Source organism: Aquarana catesbeiana, linkage group LG03, assembly GCF_042186555.1.
Source record: "Aquarana catesbeiana isolate 2022-GZ linkage group LG03, ASM4218655v1, whole genome shotgun sequence".
NCBI classification, from domain to species: Eukaryota; Metazoa; Chordata; class Amphibia; order Anura; family Ranidae; genus Aquarana; species Aquarana catesbeiana.
In genome coordinates, this window is record NC_133326.1 from 228,008,312 (window position 1) to 228,029,463 (window position 21,152).

Sequence of the window (21,152 nt, forward strand, 5' to 3'; positions counted from 1 at the left end):
CTAGGGGGTCATCCTGCTGGACGTCATATGACGCCCAGTCAGGCTAACGAAACCACTGCCCGGCCGTCATTCTGCTATAGGCCGGGCGGAAAGTGGTTAAAGTGGCTCTGACGGCAGAACGTTTTTTACCCTAATGCATTCTATGCATTAAAGAGGAAGTAAACCCTCCTGCAAAAAAAAAAAACTAAAAACACACCCTGCAAGATAAAGGCATAATGAGCTAGTATGCATAGCATACTAGCTCATTATGAATTATCCGAGAACGAAGCCCCCGCAGCCCTCCTCGTCTCCCCCCCAGGCCGCCAACATGTCACCCGGTGCTTGCTTCCGGGTATCACAGGTCCGGCGCTGTAATTGGCCAGAGCCACGATGAGGTCTCTTCCGCGCGTGCCGCCGTGAACGGCACAGTACAATTGAAGCAATGGCACATACGTGCCATTGCTTCAGTTGGCTTAAGTGCGCGTGTGCAGCATGACGTCGGCACATGCAAATACAGGGATATCTCCGAAACCGTGCAGGTTTAGGAGATATCCAGTGCAGCTACAGGCAAGCCTAATTTTAGGCTTACCTGTAGTTTAAAGTGGTTGTAAAGGGTTTACAACCACTTTAAAGTAAAAAAACACCTGGTTGCAGCTCCCCTCTCCATTACCCCTTATACTTGAGCCCCATTTCGATCCAGCGATGTGCATGAGAGGAGTGGCTCTCCTGGTCTCTCTCTCCTCATTGGCTCTCACAGCAGTGGGAGCCATTGGCTCCTGCTGCTGTCATTCACAACCAGTGAGCCAATGAGGAGAGAGTGAATGGACATTGTCCATTCAGGGGAGCACTCTTGTTCGAGTACCCCATAGCAAGAGGTTTGCTATTGGGGACACTCAGGGTGGGGGAGCCAGGACCACTAGCGGGGGGGATCCAAAAAGAAGAGTATCAGGGCTGCTCTGTGCAAAACCATTGCACAGAGCAGGTAAATATAACGTTATTTAAAAAAAAAAATGCAACCTTTAGAATCAATTTTAATTCTGCCTGTTTACAGCTTATATCTAAAACCTCTCATCTTCAGTAACAAATTTGGCTGCCCAAGAATTGGTCACAAATATATTGTAAACTTTTCACAGAGGCTTTGCTAAGTGAGAGGAAACCCTATCTGAGTCTGTCAGTAATTTGTTTGACAAATGTGCCCAATTGTATTGTGAATAACCAGAGCCTGAAAATAATGATCTCATGCTGGCTTAACATTATGACCTTTTTTTTTAAAGGGGTTGTAAAGGCAGAAGGTTTTTTATCTTAATGCATTCTATGCACTAAGAAAAAAAGCCACCTGTGTGCAGCAGCCCCCCCAAATACTTACCTGAGCCCCATGTCTGTCCAGTGATGTCCACAAGTGTCTCAGCTATCCGGGACTCTCCCTCCTGATTGGCTGAGACACAGCAGCAGCGCCATTGGCTCCTGTCAATCTGTCAGCCAATCAGGAGAGGGGGCGGGTCCAAACTGCAGCTCTGTGTCTGAATGGACACACAGCTGCAGCTTGGCTTGGGTGCCCCCATAGCAAGCTGCTTGCTGTGGGGGCACTTGACAGGAGGGAGGTGCCAGGAGCAGCAAAGAGGGACCCGAGAAGATGAGGATCTGGGCCACTCTGTGCAAATTACTTCACAGAGCAGGTAAATATAACATGTTTGATATTTTTTTTTTTTTTGTTTTTTTTTTTTTAAACAATACTTTACAATCACTTTAAGGTACAACTAAAGGCAAAACTTAATCGTAAAGTACAGGACTTGTATTTATAGGCTGTGCATTATATGCAGGCTACCTTTTAGTGACTGGACAAAACTTGCTAGGGCCTTCCATAATGGAGACTCCTATGACCCTGCCCTCTTTGTATTTCTTTGTTATGTCATGCTGAAAATAACAAACATGTTATACTTACCTGCCCTGTGCAGTGGATTTGCACAGAGCAGCCCAGATCCTCCTCTTCTCTGGCCTCTCTCGCCTGTTGAGTGCCCCCACAGAAAGCAGCTTGCTATGGGGGCATCCGAGCCATGGCTGTCTGTGTCCATTCAGACACTGAGCCGTGGCCCGGCCCCACCCCTTTTCTCTCCTCATTGGCTAACTTACTTTGCTATAGGGTGGCTGATGTGCGCCGGATCATGTGTATGTGTGTGAAGTTGATCTATCGATCTATATAAACTTTTCAAGGTTGAGGAAAGCCGCACCCAGTCTTCAATCAGTGTAATGCGATCTGGTCTTCCAGCTGACCAAGTAATATAAGAAAAAGTCCAGAGGATCGCTGCACTTAAAAAAAATTTTATTGAACCGAAGTTCAAACAAACATTACATGATGTGTAAGTTCATATTACGTTTCAGGCTCACAAGCTTACGCCCTTCTTCAGATCAAACACACATCTAAAGTCAAAGTTACACACATGGTTTAAATACCATAATTTTACATATTTGGAATCAATTATGTGATGAGTAATCGATCAAATACAAATTAGATCCTTTTCTTCTACATCTTTATATCACAGGTGGTGAAATGGTTAGCAAAGCGTAGAGCCCTCCCATATTTCAACAGAAGCCTATAACTCGTTTAATCTGTCAAAAAGAAGCATGTACACAATTTGGTTATCACATCAAATTAATTATCACCTAAATGAACAAATATTTATCCAGATCTGTATTCAACCCCTTAAGGGGCAATAGTATCAAGGAAATTATTCCAATGTACCTCTCGCTTTTTTAGAATGAATTCCCGGTTACCACCCCTCCTATTCTTATTAATTCCCTCCAGTACCATGAATTTTAATAGGGAGATCGATTGTCCTTTCTCCAAAACATGTCTCGCTAAAGGCAACGGTACCAATTTATCTCTGAAAATTTGTGCCCTGCTATCCTATCTTTCACTTTCTGAATGGTCTCTCCTATGTAAAGTAACCCACATGGACATGTTATTGCATATATTACATATGACAATTGGCAAGTGTAATAACCTTTGATTTTAATATCATACCCCTTATGTGGATGGGATATACTCTTGCCTTTTATCATGGAGTTACGTTGTATACACCCTGTATTACGGGTTATATATATATATATATATATATATATATATATATATATATATATATATATATATATGTGTGTGTGTGTGTGTGTATTTTTCTATGTAAACATCCCTTGTAATAGGAATAAAAGTGACCCAAACATATTTTTTTTTAAAAGACAGTGTCAAAATAGAAAATTAAAAGTAAAATCAGAAAAAAAGATATTTTTTAAAGCGTCACGTCCCGACAAATTTGCACGCAGGAGCGAACGCATACAAGACTAGCGCCCGCATATGAAAACGTTGCTCAAACCAAACGTGAGGTATTGCCATGATAGTTAGAGTGAGAGCAATAATTCTAGCCTTAGACCTCCTCTGTAACTCAAAACTGGTAACTTGTAGAAATTTTTAAACATCGTCTATGGAGTTTTTAAGGGTAAAAGTTTGTTGCCATTCCACGAGCGGGCGCAATTTTGAAGCGCAAAATGTTGGGTATCAATTTACTTGGCGTAACATTATCTTTCACAGTATAAAAAAAATGGGCTAACTTTACTGTTTTATTTTTTTAATTCAAAAAAGTGAATGTTTTCCAACAAAAAGTGCGCTTGTAAGACTGCTGCACAAATAAGGTGAGACAAAGTATTGCAACAAATGCCATTTTATTCTCTAGGGTGTTAGAACCCCCAAACATTATATATTTTTTTCCAAGTAATTTTCTAGCAAAAAAAAAAATTATTTCAACTTGTAAACAAGTGTAAAAAAAGAGGCTCGGTCCTTAAGTGGTTAAACTTTATGCAGTGGGCCCCCATAAGTCTCAAGTCACAAAGTTTTAACATGAGGATAAGTACAGTGGTTGGACATAAATATGATAACGCTACATGATTTGCAGGCGTGACAGTGACGACATGTTTCACATTAAAAGCGGGGGATGGTAGGCGGCATAAACTTCAAACATACAAACACTAGATACACCAATATTTTCACAAATATTAACAATTCACCATAACTTTTATTCAATAAATACTTTAAAACTGTAAACAAAATCAGTGGGGTGCTCTTCAAATATCCCTCTGGCAAAGACCCCAACCCCTGACCTTTTGACCTATCACAACCCCATTCCCCCCATTGAAATCAATCAAAGGGGCTTGAAACTCCTACTTCCACCATCACATGAGGGGGCCTTAAAACAGGCTATCCCCCGTTTCCTCATATTATTTATATTATTTTACTTCTGCTGTGTGATGAGACACCTAGCTAACAGGTGGGAAGCCTCACATTTGTCATTCACTGCATGCGCTGCCAGTAATACAGAGGCATGTCAGCTGTAACAAACAAATGGCCCCTGCCCCCACCTATTACTTGCCTTTACAGCAAGGAGCACATGGAAGGGCAAATGCATAAAACACAAAAACAGAACAATCCATAGCTCAACTCGCCAGCTCTGCTCACCAACCGAATTAACCTGTCCAACAGTTGTATGTTTGTAGTCCTAAACGCTACTGAATTTATGAGGGTCTCCACAATGGAAGCACATGCACTCAATGGATAGATGAGGGACAGGTGGGCCTGGAGGCAGCCCAATCCCCCTTAAAGGAACAGGAGCACACTGGTCACCCAGCACGTAGCACAGTGGCAGCAAAGGTGCCCAATGTGTCCCTGGACCATATTTACACCAGTAACAAACAAATGTGACTGAAGTTTCCAATTTATTTGTGATGTCACGAGGTACAGTATCAAAGGTTATGACGGCATATACAGTTTCCAGGAAAACGTCTGTTAAGCATAAGCGCTGTTGAAACATTGTCAACCGACCAAAAGAGTCAAAAGGATATTGCACAGGATAGTGACACGGAATAGTATTTGTCAATTCCCAGGAGAATTCAGGCCGTCTTGGTTCTAACACCATATTGGGTAACTATTTTTAGTTCTTTTACCTGATGTTTCCATATTTTTGTCCAATCCCTGTATATTTTGGCCATGTGATTATAAGTTTCAAAACCAACTGAACTCTACTGAAAATAGTCCAAATGTGAATTCAGCCTTTCACCTTGTCTTCTTTATATAATGTCTTTGTCATTGCATTTGTTACAATCTCAGCTATACTTTAATAACGTGCCTATTTTGTTTTGGATGTTTAATAATTTCAAAAAATTATAATCATGCTATTGAAGAATTTTTTTTTTTAACAAAATACTTAATCAAGTATGTTTTGTTTTGTTTTTAGCACAGATGAACTTTTTGCATTTCTTCTAAAGTTGAATCGACAGTGCACTTTAATTACTCATACCGTGGAAGCTGTAAATAATCAAATCCCTTTAAATCCTCAGAAGGTAAACTTTAAGCATATAAATATATTATATTATATATATTTTTTTTTATTATTTTTTTTTTTTTTTTAAATGTTCAGGTCTTTACACCTTGGCCTTATGCACATTACTCAAACACTCACGTCCCTGCAACATAAGCTGGCCGAACAGCCAGCTTCTGTCGGACCAGCTGCAGTACACACGATGCCATCCGACATTCGTCCCGTGTGCGCGGGGCTTAAGTCCAATTTGTACTGCTATCACTCTCCTGACAAGTCAATAATCAAATAGTTTTACATAGCTATAACATTGCATTGATCTTTTCTACTACTATTATTGCAGGTTTGTATCCTGAGCAATTCAGCTAAAAACATCCTTTTCATACTAGGCCCTTATGGGAGGAATTTGGTAGGTGTTTGAAAATGTACCAAACACCACCTTTTGTGTAAAATGTGATGCTGTGGCTTGTGCTTTTGATAGAATTGTAAAATGAAAAACTTCTTTAATTAAGCACTGCTTAAAGGGTAAGTTCAGCTTTACAGAAAAATCTCTAATGTGAATTTACACAGGGCACCGTCCTCACCCCCCATAGTCCCGCTGACTTGGAGCGTGGTGATCACCTGCTAGGAGACATCGGGTCACTGCCTCACCGGTCCTGGGATTAGTAGCCCCCCCGCAGCTTAAGCTCCAAAGGTACCTCGTCAGGAGGTACATTTAGGTGCATTCTAATTGATCAGTGCCGTCACATGGGCGGCACGACCAATCAAAACCCGCGTAGCCTGTCCTGTCACTGTGGATGAAAAGGAGAGAAAGCCGCAGGGATTTCAAATCCCAGGACCGGTACAGCGGCGATACCATCTGTCAGTGCGGGGGATTGCAGGACTTCAGGTTAGCAAGGGGGAGGGGGTCCATTGTAATTTCACCTTACAGATTTTCTGTAAAGATGAACTTACACCAGGGGTAGGCAACCTTTGAAAGATGGAGATCTACCTGGACAACATTGAAGAGATCAAAGATCACTGGGATGCAGCACACGCCCCCCCCCCCTCTTTTTTAAAAGGAATTTCCTAGCATGCTCCATAATTGAAAGTAAAGACAGCATGTAGAAAACCTGGAAAAATCTACTAAAACTAATGCCATTTTAAAAATATAAACTTAGCCTACCTTAAAAGATAGCTTCAGTGTCCATTTCTCTAGGTCCTTGGTAATCTTTTGTAAGAGTGGTTAGTAACACACTGTTTAAAGAATAATAAAATTAAACCCCTACCAGAATTACAAAAAGAATTAGGACAAACACCTCTACAACTCAGGGAATATCAACAAATACATGAATTCATTATGAATACTCAAAAACAAAAACATTTTCTTAGACCATTAACACCTTTCAAAACTATATGCCTTTCAGCCACTACAACCAATAAGAATATCTCCTTAACATATACTTGGTTGCAGTCCAGTAATTTACAGGAACCTAATAGACACAAAACCTTCTGGGAATCAACTCTAAACAAATCCTTAACAAAAGATCAATGGCTACAAGCATGTGTATTCACACACAAATGTGCAATCAGTGTAAGATTGCAAGAAACAACATTTAAAGGTGTCCGTTTATGAAGCAGTGATCAGCGGTGATCCCGAGGATCACCGCTGATCACAGTCCATAAACAGTTTATGAAACAGTGATAATCAGTGATTATCATTGATAATCGGGGGAGAAGAACATTCTCCCTCCGATTATCTCTACAAACGGAGAATCCTCATTGAATGACACAGAAAGGGCCAGTTTATGAAGCGGTGATCTCACCGCTTCACTGGTGATCTGAGTCAGAATTCACACTCCCAGGTTCACCAGCTCAGAGGTGGTGAATCTGGGAGTGAAGAGGAAATCTGGGGGATCTGAGGGGGAAGGAGGAAGATTTTTAACTTCCTTATGCCTCGTTCAGACCCCCCAACACTGTAAGCATGTCCCCCTGTCATATTTATGTGTATACATATATATACATATAATGTGTATATATATATATAATGTATGTGTATATACATGTATATATAATGTGTGTGTGTGTATACATATGTATATAATGTAGGGGGACTCATTATTTTATTAACAGTAATTCACGCCGTCCGTCCGTGTATTGAGCGGTGATAATTTATCACTGCTTAATAAACTGACATCTCTGTATTTCTGGTGCTGTAATCTCGTAAAGTCTCACGAGATTCCAGTATCAGGAGCCTTTCTTCACTGTTGAAAGCATTTGTAGATCTCTTCACTCCTCCAAAGGTGAAGCGATCTACAAAGCTTCATAAACTGGCACACAGAGGAGAAAAATCTTCACTGTGAATGCCGGAGAATGAAGCAGTGAATAGATTTCACTGCTTCATAAACGGACACCAAAATCTTAACAAATTGGTACATCACACCAAATAAAATACACAAGTGGTTTTCAACAATACCTGGGGATTGTTGGTGCTGCAACTGAGAAGAAGGCACTTTATACCACATCTGGTGGGAATGTGACCTGATTAAACCCTTTTGGAACCAAGTAATCAAGATCATAAAACATATTACAAAAACGAAAATTCATCTAGACGATGCTCATAAATATCCTCATAAATATCACCAATTGCACTCTAAGAAAATATAAAAACTCTTTGACCAGATTCTTAATCACATCAGCCAAAACCAAGACACTGGAGAAGCACCACTGCCCCTAAAAAATAAAGAATGGCTGGAAGAAATACATCTCCTTAAAGGAATGGAAGAGATCAGGGCAACAACACAAGGGAATATAGAAAACCTAAATAAAATATGGCAACCGTGGATTATTTTTAAATATTCTGATTCTTATACAACTTGCACACAGAGATAAACTTTTTATACATAGAAAAAGCGAATTACCAGTATTTTTCTTCTTTTTATTTTATTTTTCTTTCCTTCTCTTTACTCTTCATCTCTATTGCTATAATTATAACTAGGGACTTTCAGTGGTCCACAAATTTACCTTTCTAGAATAACTAACAGATTTTTCTATACAAAGCTAGAGTATTTCCAAATAAATCATTATTGTCTCAATAGGCTGGTTACGAAACCACCCTGGTGGTCTTACCAGTTAATACTCTACCATTGAAGTCAATTATTCATTGTCATATGAAACCTATGTACAAATGTTAATATGATTGTACTAATATTATCTTTAAGCACTAATAAAAGCTTATTGTTTAAAAAAAAAAAAAAAAGATGGCTTCAGTGAGAATCTCGGCATTCACTTTCATTCACACTTTTTTCATGCCTGGGGAGTGTAATTGGTCTCCCCCCACAAATCTGATGCTGGAGTTCATCATGAAAACAGAACATCTGGTACTGCAGGTTGATTTTGTTGACTAGTTTCATGCTTGGCTATCTGCTCTGATTTCTGGCCAGTGTAAATAGTAGGTCAAGCAGCATACAGAGGTCAGTAGTATGCAGGGCAGTGTACAGAGGTCAGTAGTATGCAGGGCAGTGTACAGAGGTCAGTAGTATGCGGGGCAGTGTACAGAGGTCAGTAGTCTGCGGGGCAGGGTACAGAGGTCAGTAGTCTGCGGGGCAGGGTACAGAGGTCAGTAGTCTGCGGGGCAGGGTACAGAGGTCAGTAGTCTGCGGGGCAGGGTACAGAGGTCAGTAGTCTGCGGGGCAGCGTACAGAGGTCAGTAGTCTGCGGGGCAGCGTACAGAGGTCAGTAGTCTGCGGGGCAGCGTACAGAGGTCAGTAGTCTGCGGGGCAGCGTACAGAGGTCAGTAGTCTGCGGGGCAGCGTACAGAGGTCAGTAGTCTGCGGGGCAGCGTACAGAGGTCAGTAGTCTGCGGGGCAGCGTACAGAGGTCAGTAGTCTGCGGGGCAGCGTACAGAGGTCAGTAGTCTGCGGGGCAGCGTACAGAGGTCAGTAGTCTGCGGGGCAGCGTACAGAGGTCAGTAGTCTGCGGGGCAGCGTACAGAGGTCAGTAGGAGGGTTGAGGTGTCAGGGGGATTGAGTGGAAAGCACAGAAGTTTTTTGTTTTTTAATCAATGTAGAGTGGAGCATGGAAGGAGCAGTTAAAAACCTACGTGACCTGGTATCAGCCCCTTGGATCGGGGAGGAGGGCCGGTGGGGATAACCACGGAAGAAAAAGAGTTTAGGCGTGCTCGGGGATGAGCCCAAACCCGCCCAAGCAATCCCGGAGACTTTCTCCGACCCGCAACTGCATGGCAACCTTGAATTCGGTGCCCGTGTGCCTGCGTCGCATGCGCACAGGGCTCAGGAGAAGACCGGGCGGCAACACTGGGACATGTTCGTGAGCTACCCATCACTTGTCAGTGGTCGCCAGGTAGCTCTGGATCGACGGGTTGCCGACCCCGACTTACACTTTCATGCCTAAGCCTTTTTCTGATATTTGGTGCTTACAAGTTAAAATCCGTATTTTTTGCTAGAAAATTACTTAGAACCCCCAAACATTTTATATATATATATATATATATATATATATATAATTTTTTAGCAGAGAGATTGAGAATAAAATGGTGATCATGGCAATATTTTATGTCACACGGTATTTGCGCAGTGGTCTTTCAAACGCCATTTTTTTTTTTTTTAAATACACTTTCATGATTTAAAAAATAAAAAAAACAGTAAAGTTCGCACAATTTTTTTGTATAATGTGAAAGATGATGTTACGCTGAGTAAATGGATACCTAACATGTCATGCTTTGAAATTACGCACACTTGTTGAATGGTGACAAACTACGGTACTTAAAGCGGTTGTATCCCCCGCTTGGACATTTGTACCTAAAGGTACAATATTGGTTTAGGAGATACTGACCCTGTATGCAGCTGCTGACACCAGAGGTGCATGCGCTCTGCAAGTCCGGCGTACCATGCCAGGAACGGAGGGCGCGTGCGCCGGAGTGAAGTCATCGTGGCTCCGGCCACTCACAGCGCCGGAGCCAGCGATCCTGGAAAAAATGCTGAGGGAGCATGTGAGATCCTTCAGTGGTGACTGGGCGAGTTGGGGGAGCTTTGTGCTAAGGTATTTCATAATGTGCTAGTACTAATACAATGCATAGTAAAGCACATTTTGCTATTGTCTTGCAGGGTGTTTTTTTCCCCCCCGCGGTTTACTACCGCTTTAAAAATGTCTACAGGTTACCAGTATAGAGTTAGAAGAGGATGTTCACTTCTGCACGCGGGGACAGGGCGCTAATTCTTTTTTTTTTTTTTTCTTTTTTTCTTTACACTGTCTTTTAAAAAAAAAAAATAAAAATTACGATCATTTTTATTGCTGTCACAAGGAATGTACACAGTGACAGGTACTCTTTATGGAGGGATCAAATCCTCCTTTGCACTTAAAAGCATTCACGTTTGGCTGTTTTGAATGCTGTAATTTTTTTAAATTTGGTGCCTTTAAGTTTTCAGTAAACTGGAAGTGATGTTATGACATCACTTCCGGGTTACTAGAGCCAAGACCCGATCGAAGCTGCTGGTCGCTCAGCGAAGCTGGCCCCCCTACAATCAGCACAAATAAAAACTCAAGTGTGTTTCTTTAGTGCTACATTTGTGCTGTTTTGTGCCGTAAAAATTTACATTTGTGCTGCTTTTATTTTTAAGATATTAGCAATTGTTTTTTCTAGACTATGACATCACCTAGCCCCCCTACAACAGCCAAATGTCACAAAGCTGGTCTCGTTGGTTAGTGCTACGTTTGTGCTGTTTAAATTTCCGTTCTATCTGTCATCGTTTTTGTGTTATTAATGATTTATTAAAGGTCACCAAAGGTCATTTAGCCCCCCTACAACGCCCAAATGACACGAAACTGGTCTCGTTGGTTAGTGCTACGTTTGTGCTGCTAAAATTTCCGTTCTATCCTTTATCATTTTTGCGTTAATGATTTATTAAAGGTCACTTAGCCCCCTTACGACGCCCAAATGACACAAAACTGGTCTTGTTGGTTAGTGCTACGTTTGTGCTGCTAAAATTTTTATTTGTGCTGTTGTGGTTTTTAAGTTTTAGAACAGTTTTTTTTTTTTTTTTTCCAAACTCCACTCACTTTGCCCACCCTACAATCGGCACAAATAAAAACTCAAGTGTGTTTCTTTAGTGCTGCTAAAATTTCCGTTTTATCGTTTTTGCGTTATTAATGATTTATTAAAGGTCACTTAGCCCCCTACAATGCCCAAATGACACAAAACTTTTCTCGTTGGTTAGTGCTACGTTTGTGCTGTTTTGTGCTCCTAAAATGTCTGTTTTATCCCTTATTGTTTTTGCGTTAATGATTTATTGAAGGTCATTCAGCCCCCCTACAACACCCAAATGACACGAAACTGGTCTCGCTGGTTTGTGTTGCTAACATTTTTATTTGTGCTGTTGGTTTTTAAGTTTATAACAGTTTTTTTTTTTTTTTTTTTTTTTTTTTTTTTTTTCAAACCCCACTCACTCCCCCCCTCTTACAATCAGCACAAATAAAAACTCAAGTGTTTACATTTTCGTTCTATCCTTTATCGTTTTTGCGTTGTTAATTTATTAAAGGTCACCAAAGGCCACTGAGCTCCCCTACAACACTCAAAAGACATGAAATTGGGCTGGTTGGTTAGTGCCTCAATTGTGCTGTTTTGTGATGCTAACATTTTTATTTGTTCTGTTATGTTTTTTTTTTAATTATAACAGCTTGTTTATATTTACACCCCACCCACTTTGCACCCCATGTTATTAAATCTTAAAAACAAACCTACTGTTTGTTAGTGCTACCTTTGTGCTTTTTTGTGTCTTCAAGATGATGACATCACCCCACCCTCCTGCCACGTACCTGGTTAGTGAGCTCCTGGTTAGACAGCAGCCATGGGAGCACAGTGAGGTATGAGTGCCTGTGATCAGTCCAGTAGACTGCGTGGTGGCAGCAGGTGGATGTGGCAGCAGAACCGGCTGGTGGCAGATGAGCTAGCACTAGCTGTGTGAAGTTGGAACCCCATGTTTGTAAAACCTGAATAAAAATATATAATATTAGTTTGTGCCGCGTTTGTGCTGGAAAATTAGCGTTTTGTACTGGTTCAGTTTCTGAGATATTAGATATTCAATTTAATGTAAGCCCCACCCACTTTGCACCCCATGTTGCTGTATTTTGAAAACAAACACGCCATTCGTTTGTGCCGCTTTGGTTTCGGAGATATTGTGCGTTATAGTTGCTTAAACCCCGCCCACTTTGCAACCCATGTTATTGAATTTTAAAAATAAACATGCCATTCGTTTGTACTGCGTTTGTGCTGGTTTGTGCCACAAAAATAAACTCTTGTGCCGCTGTGGTTTCGGAGATATTGTGCATTATATGTTGCCAAACCACACTGACTTTACACCTCGTTATTAAATCTTACATACAGAACTTACAGAACCTATACTCAGTTTGGGTTTCCTTAATGTAATGTTCCTCCCACTGTAATGGGCACTGCACTTCATACTGTACCCTGGAAAAGGCATGACCATTGTCAAACAGATGTTCCATCCTTAGCCAATAACTGCCAGACCAACCCCATACTCCATCCCACCCGTACCATTAAATCCCATTAATGGAGACCACACCATAAATGGAGTAAAAAATTGGCTGTAGGAGCCTCTTTATTAACAAATTTAAATGAACATAAACTGTAAAAAACATTAAACCAAAAACCCATCAGTCACTAATCGCGTTGGTCTTTGCAGGAACCCCAAACTATTGTATGTTCAAGAATGCACTGCGGTACCTTTTACTATACTAGGCCTGTAGCCGACATACTGGCTCGGAGATAACCCACTAACCGCAGTGCACCCATTAACCAATTCCAGCTAAACCACGTTACCTGGAATACACCAGAGGGACCTATACCACGGATGGGTCCCGAATCCTTCCTTATCCGAGGTTTCTTCATTCGCCAGCAAAGACCAACCTCCGCCACAGCGCACAAGGGGAAGACCTTATTCTTGAGTGCCCTTCCACACCTCAAAGCTCTCTGAATACCACCCTGCAACTCCAGGGCCCACAAATCAATTAACACCACATTGAGGTGTACCCCGTCACCCCAAAGGTATCCCCAAGTATCCGTTTCCAGTTCCAAATGCCAGATAACCAGGCCCCTATTCCTAACTACAAATCTGCCTACCTTCCTGCGGGCCTTATTGAGCCGCTTCACCGACCTAGCCATATGCCAAGTCGTCTGAGCAATGATGTCGGACCACATGACGAGCATATCTGGGAAGGCCATGCTGTGCCGCAGGAAATCAAACTTGACATCACAAATGATGTTCAACATGGACCTCAGTCCTAAATAATTGCCGCCAACGCGTAGCACCAGAACATTCGGCGGTCTATCCAGTAGTGCAAAGCGATGCACTTATGGCACCATTCTGCTCCACAGCATGCCCGGTACCCCCAACCAGCGGACAAGCTTCATGCCTAGAAATGCCTAGTTGCCTACCATTGGGCCTAACGTCTGCTCGCCTGGCCCCCCAAAACACATAGGAAAGAGAAGAAACAGCACCACAAATAACACCAAACAAGCACGCAAAGACAGGCTTACCAACACACTCACAAAATGACCTACCCCCCCCATCAGACAACAGATGAGGATGAACATATAGCTGGAGCCTTTTTGATTCCCACCTACCAATACGCATGGCCACTTCGTCATCCAACCCACACCTGGCGACTTTCGTGGCCGCCCCAATTCGGAATGAGTGGAAGATGAATTCTTTCTCCTCCAAACCCAATGCCCCTAAACATTTATGGAAAATGGATATGAATTGAAATCTGGACCCATCTGCATGTAACAAAAAGGACTCAGCCAAATCCGGGCGCACTGTGAGAAACTCTCTGACAGCACTCACCGCACACAAGGGCAAAGCCGACACAGCAAAAATCTGAACCCTTCTGCCTCTGCCAGCCTGATCCTTTTTGGACCATCGCAAAAGCAGGGTCCTCCCCACAGGTGACCTCCCGATCCAACATACCCCCCTCTTGGAAGGGCTGACTAGTTCGCTAATCCGAAAAGCTACAAAAAAAGCCAGAGAGAAGGCTGTTTTAAACAAAGAGACCTCATAGGCTAAGGAACACAGGAAACCAAAACATTTTGCAGAATATCAAAAGAAACAGGGTGCCTGGAATACCTGCGCTTCTGAGACCTACGATACCCCTTTAGAAGCCCGTCAGACCCAAAAATCTTTTGTGAAATCACGACAGCCCTGCAATTTGAAGAAAAATGCTAATCCTGCCAATTTGCACTCCACGACTGACACCAACACCCCCTCAAGGTTCCGTAAGACAAAGGACCAGCAACCTCACCTTCGGGCCCTCTTGCTCCACCACAGCCTGCTGCAGCAAAGACCACCACTCTTGCCACAATTTATTATAGGCTGCCCACGTCATGTCACGCACTGACCGTCTGATCCACCAGGAGACAACCCCAAGGCAATCCTCCACAGCCATTCAGGACAAGGGACCCTGCGTTGCTCCACTGCCGGTGCCAACTCCTGGAACCTGCCCCACTGAAAGCGAGACAGTGCATCAGCTAAGCCGTTCTCAACTCCCGGGAGGTGAACAGCATAAAGAAAAACATTTAACTGTAGACAACGTAACACTAGGTGCTGAAGAAGTCGGACCACAGGTGGCGACAAGGTTGTGACATGGTTGATGACCTGTACCACCCCAAGATTGTCACTGTGAAAACGCACTTTAAGGTCCTTTTTTAGGCACGACCCCCTGGGGCGAGATCACCGAATCTGCTAAAGGCTGCAAGGGGAAAGGGCCACCCATTGCGGCCCAACGCAAGATCCTTCCGCAGTTTCTCAGAAACCACTGCAGGATGTTGCAAGGCTGAACGCAAGTTCTGGGACTTTGGTGGAACAGAGACCAGGGAACAAGGTATGCGAAAGCCTTCGGGGAAACCCACCCCTAACAACCAAGCAGCCTCCCGATCCAGATATCTATCGAGGAAAGGCCGCATCCTTTCCACCCTCACTAAGGTCATCCCTTTTGTTAGCAGACTCGCCGGCACGGCCCTTCCCCTGTTTGAAGCAGCGGGACAAGGGATGCAAACCTCTGCAGCCGGAGCACTCATGCTGGTAACGGCAAGCCCCCCCAAACTTGCAGGAGCCCTCATTATACTGCCAGTAGACACCCCTTTTCTTTGCGGCCGGTTGTCCGGGGGTAGTTGTGCCACCGGCCCCCCTTGGAAAAACTGATTAGGGGCCCGTGCCGAGGTCATAAGTCGGATCCACAAACTAATGTCCTTGTGGTCCCACCGCAAGGACGGGCAGATAGAGCTGCCGGAACTGCTTGTCATACCTCAACCATGCGGATTCCCCATAGACCCTGTAGGCCTCCCTGATAACACCGAACAGTGTTTCGGATTCTTCTCCCCAACTACAGTTGCCATAATGGCAAAAGCCTGCAGCCAATTAGGGAAAGTCCATGGGATAAGCCTGTACAGCCGTTTTTCTTCATCCTCCTTTTTGCTCTCCCCTGGCTTGACCCTGTCCAGATAAAATTTTTCCAGGGGTAGCAGAGAATATCCCCACATACTCGCCCTTCCAAATTTTTTTGCGAAATTATGGCTTCAGGTGCGCACGCAGAGGCCCCTCAAAACAAACGTAAACCTCACATTTCGCAGAGTCGGCCAATCTGACTGAATCCTGATTGGTAACGGCCTCCCCCGACGACTCAGCCTTGTCCCTCAACGCCAACTTGTGCCCCGCCGCAGACTGGCCCGGCTCCACTATTGCCACTGTGGCGGGCACCACCGCCGCAGGGGGATCAACCCTGGACACAGAAGTCAGCCTCGTCGCCTCTGACCCACCCACCGGCGGGATCCACACCGACGGCATGGCTTTGGCACTGGTTTCAGGTCCAAATAGCTGGACCAGCTCCCTCAAACCCAAAAGGAACCCCTGCAACCCCTCATCTGACCTAGATGTGACCACGGCCCGCACTAGAAGGTGCACAAAGCGTGGGCAAATCAGACCACAGAGCCGCTTAATCCGTGCGGGAGAGGGCCCTCCCCCCTAGACACACATTATCATCAACAGCAGAAAACACAGACATGTTAGAAGAAGTAGTAGACTTACCAGGCTGCCTAGGAAGGATCCCACCAGCCGCAGGTCCCGACTCAATTGATGCAGGGCGTCCATGCGACTCCTCCCCCTCTGACAACTTGCCCTCCGATCTCTCATCTATCTCCATGTCTCCTCTCTCCAGCAGCACCACAGGAGAAGTTGCCCTGGATGCCGAGGATTTGTGCGGCTGCAGGCCCCGCCTGCTTGCACCGGCTCCACCCACCGATTTCTGGGTCACCTTACCGGAGTGCCCAGAGCCCGGGGCGCTCACCGCTGGTCTCACACTGCCACTACTCCGCACCTCCTACATCACCTGGTGCTGGCTGGTCCTGGGAGAGCCACCTGCCACGGAGGTAAAGGGCCAGGGGGCCGTAGCAGCACAATTCCCCCACTGAGGCTCTGCCCCCGCTTACTCATCGCCGGGGGTAGAGCCCGCCTGTTCCTGATGCTGGGCAGGCCGGGGAGAGACACAGACACCCCCGGAAGCCCTGCCTCCCGACGATGAAGGGGATTCCTTCCATGAGCATTCCTTCCGTGAACAGGTAGACCTGAAGGGAGCCGCATGGGACTCCCAATGTGGCACCGAGCTCTGGAGGAGGAGACTGGAGAGAAGCGCTCCAGGGGGCGAGACCTCCGAGCTCGTATGGACTCCTGCCCCCCTGTCCCTGACCCAGAGGAACGATCTCGCAGGACAGATGAAAGCTGCTCCTGCAGCCACTCCGCTCCTCTGGACGCTGCCTCCGCTCTGAACTGGGAAAGCAGCCTGTCCATGTCTGCCATCTTGTCCAGCAACCGCAGGGGATCCAAGTTGCTACCCGCGCTGTGAGATACTCTGACGCGGGGCTTCAGCAACTATAACGCACAATAGCTCCGAAACCAAAACGGCACAAAAGTTTATTTTTGCGTCACAAACCAGCAGAAACGTGGCACAAATGAACGGCGTGTTTTTCAAATTCAGCAACATGGGCTGCACAGTGGGCGAGGCTTACATTGAATTGAATGTTTAATATGTCAGAAACCGAATCTGCACAAACGCTAATTTTTGCGGCACAAACGAATAGTATATTATTATTCAGGTTTTACAAACATGGTAACTTCACACAGCTATAACACACAATATCTCCGAAACCAAAGTGGCACAAAAGTTTATTTTTGCGGCACAAACGAATGGCTTGTTTGTTTTTAACAACATGGGGTGCAAAGTGGGCGGGGTTTCAGCAACTATAACGCACAATATTTAATTTTTATTCAGGTTTTACAAACATGGAGTTCCAACTTCACACAGCTAGTGCCAGCTCATCTGCCACCAGCCTGTTCTGCTGCCACATCCACCTGCTGACTGCTGCCACCATGCAGTCTACTGGACTGATCACAGGCACTCATACCTCGCTGTGCTCCTATGGCTGCTTTCTAATCAGAAGCTCACTAACCAGGTACGTGACAGGAGGGGGGGGGGGGGGGGGTGATGTCATCATCTGGAAAAAACAAATTGCTATTATCTTTAAAAATAAAAGCAGCACAAATTTTTATTTTTATGACACAAAAAAGCACAAAGGTAGCACTAACAAATAGTATGTTTGTTTTTAAGATTTAATAACATGGGGTGCAAAGTGGGTGGGGTGTTATCAAATATAAACAAGCTGTTATAAACTAAAAAAAAACCATAACAGCACAAATACAAATTTTAGCAACACAAACCAGCACAAATGAGGCACTAACCAACCAGCCCAATTTTGTGTCTTTTGGGTGTTGTAGGGGGGCTCAGTGACCTTCAATAAATTAATAATAACGCAAAAACGATAAAAGATGGAACGAAAATTTAAACAGCACAACCGTAGCACTAAAGAAACACACTTGAGTTTTCATTTGTGCTGATTGTAGGGGCGGGGCAAAGTGGGTGGGGTTTAAAAAATAGTTATAACTTAAAAAACATAACAGCACAAATAAAAAATTTTAGCAGCACAAACCAGCACAAATGAGGCACTAACCGAGACCAGTTTTGTGTCATTTGGGTGTTGTAGGGGGGCTGAGTGACCTAATAACGCAAAAACGATAAAAGATAGAACATAGATTTAAACAGCACAAAACAGTACAAATGTAGCACTAAAGAAACGCACTTGAGTTTATATTTGTGCTGATTGTAGGGGGGGGCAAAGTGAGTGGGGTTTGAAAAAAAAAAAAAAAACTGCTATAACTTAAAAACCATAACAGCACAAATAATGTTAGCAGCACAAACCAACACAAACATAGCACTAACCGAGACCAGTTTCGTGTCATTTGGGCATTGTAGGGGGGCTGACTGACCTTTGGTGACCTTTAATAAATCATTAATAACACGAAAACAATAAAAGATAGAGCGAAAATTTAGCAGCACAAAACAGCACAAACGTAGCACTAACCAACGAGGCCAGTTTTGTGTCATTTGGGCATTGTAGGGGGGCTGAGTGACCTTTAATAAATCATTAATAGCGCAAAAACGATACAGGATAGAACAGAAATTTTAGCAGCACAAACGTAGCACTAACCAACGAGACCAGTTTTGTGTCATTTGGACATTGTAGGGGGGCTGAGTGACCTTTGGTGACCTTTAATGAATCATTAATAACGCAAAAACGATAAAAGATAGAACGGAAATTTTAGCAGCACAAAACAGCACAAACTTAGCACTATAGAAACACACAAGTTTTTATTTCTGCTGATTGTAGGGTGGGCAAAGTGAGTAGGGTTTGAAAAAAAAAAAAACTGTTCTAACTTAAAAACCATAACAGCACAAATAAAATTTTTAGCAGCACAAACCAGTACAAACGTAGCACTAACCGAGACCAGTTTCGTGTCATTTGGGCGTTGTAGGGGGGCTGACTAACCTTCGGTGACCTTTAATAAGGCAAAAACGATAAAAGATAGAAAGGAAATTTAAACAGCACAAATGTAGCACTAAAGAAAGACTCTTGAGTTTTCATTTGTGCTGATTGTAGGGGCGGGGCAAAGTGGGTGGGGTTAAAAAAAGTTATACCTTAAAAACTATAACAGCACAAATTAAAATTTTAGCAGCACAAACCAGCACAAATGAGGCAATAACCAACTAGACCAGTTTCATGTCATTTGGGTGTTGTAGGGGGGGGGCTGAGTCACCTTTGGAGACCTTTAAAAAAAAATCATTAATAACGCAAAAACGATAAAAGAACGGAAATTTTAGCAGCACAAACGTAGCACTAACCAACGAGACCAGTTTTGTGTCATTTGGGCGTTGTAGGGGGGCTAGGTGATGTCATAGTCTGGAAAAAATAATTGCTAATATCTTAAAAATAAAAGCAGCACAAATGTAAATTTTTACGACACAAATCGGCACAAACGTAGCACTAAAGAAACACACTTGAGTTTTTATTTGTGCTGATTGTAGGGGGGCCAGCTTCGCTGAGCTGCTCAGTTCTCCCGGTGCGACGGGAGAGCCGGGGGGACGACGACACATCCCCTCCCATTCCTTGGGATTACAGCCGAGCAGCATTTAGCCGTATCGGTTGTTATCGCAAGAAAGCCGCCCGCTCTAAAATATGGTACCGGGGTGAAGCGTGCAGCTGCATGCATCACTCCGGTTATAACCCCTTTAATCCAAGGCTGCATACTTGCGTATGGTCGGCATGAAGGGGTTTAAGTGTGATTAAACCCAGACTATGAAAAACTCTCATTACATGCTATAAAACAGTTTTCATACTCACACAGCCACTAAAGTATTAATTTTGTGTAGAATAAAATATACAGTACTTGGTTGATCCTGCCTTCAGCTCTCCCTCCCATCTTCTCTGTGTCCCTAGATTGTGCAGACCAGCTTCTTCCATCTACTGAGCATGCTCTAATTCCAGTTCCCTTGTAAGCGCTTCATTTTCTCCTTTTTCTTATCTGCCCATGTGATTATAGAGTCACATTAGTGGGCATACAAACTCCAGATAAATTAAACCCCACTCCCTCCACTATGTCCTCCTTCCATGTTCACTAAGAAGCTCACAAAAACCTTAGATTTAATATACATCAATAATAAATATATCCAGTAGAAAAATCCAATATCCAGTGCCAAAATCTGTAAAGTGAAAAAAGAGCCTTTGATTCAGATGCTGTCTGAACAAATTGAAAGCTAGTGTCAATCATCTTTGACTCTACCTGCACCATGTTAATGCAAAAAAAATACACATGTTCAATAAAGATTTATATGTAACTGTAAAATTGTCTTCTTAAGCCAAAAGGGGAAGTTCTGCTTTAAATCCTTCTCGCCCCCTCCTCTACCTAATTTGGTATATTATTTATTTTTCGCAAGGCGATCCGAGCAGATTTTCCCCCTTCACTCATTCTTCTGGGACATGTTACAGGTCCCAGAAGGGTGCAAGACCATTCACAAAAAGTGCAGCTCGGCTTACACATGCACAGTAGGAAGCCAGCTGTGATGATGCATGCTGTCACAGCCGGCTAACCACACTAAAGATAACAGGGCCAAGAACCCGAAGGCTAGTGAGCTAGGCAGCTACAGGCATCATTCAGATATCTTCTTTTTCTGCCGGCGATTTCCTGCATCATAAAAACAATCATAGCGGATGTCCCCTCCTGCCACCCTCTGATGCTTCTACCGGCTTGCTGGACAATGAATCGGCCAACAGCGGTGGCTGTTTACCATAGAGCTGACCAAGGACCAGATGATCCCCAGTCATCTCTATGACCTTTTGGAGGCCAGGTGCGACGT

At 43.7% G+C, this 21,152-nt stretch overlaps 1 protein-coding gene across 1 annotated transcript in view; it reads left to right on the forward strand.

Moving 5' to 3' along the window:
- The window catches only part of ASZ1 (ankyrin repeat, SAM and basic leucine zipper domain containing 1), a 450,104-nt gene that overhangs the window by 333,931 nt on the left and 95,021 nt on the right, over window positions 1-21,152 (forward strand). The window contains exon 11 of the mRNA XM_073619829.1: window positions 5,259-5,364. Coding sequence (XP_073475930.1) covers window positions 5,259-5,364 — 106 coding nt within the window. The remainder of the gene's footprint in view (window positions 1-5,258; window positions 5,365-21,152) is intronic.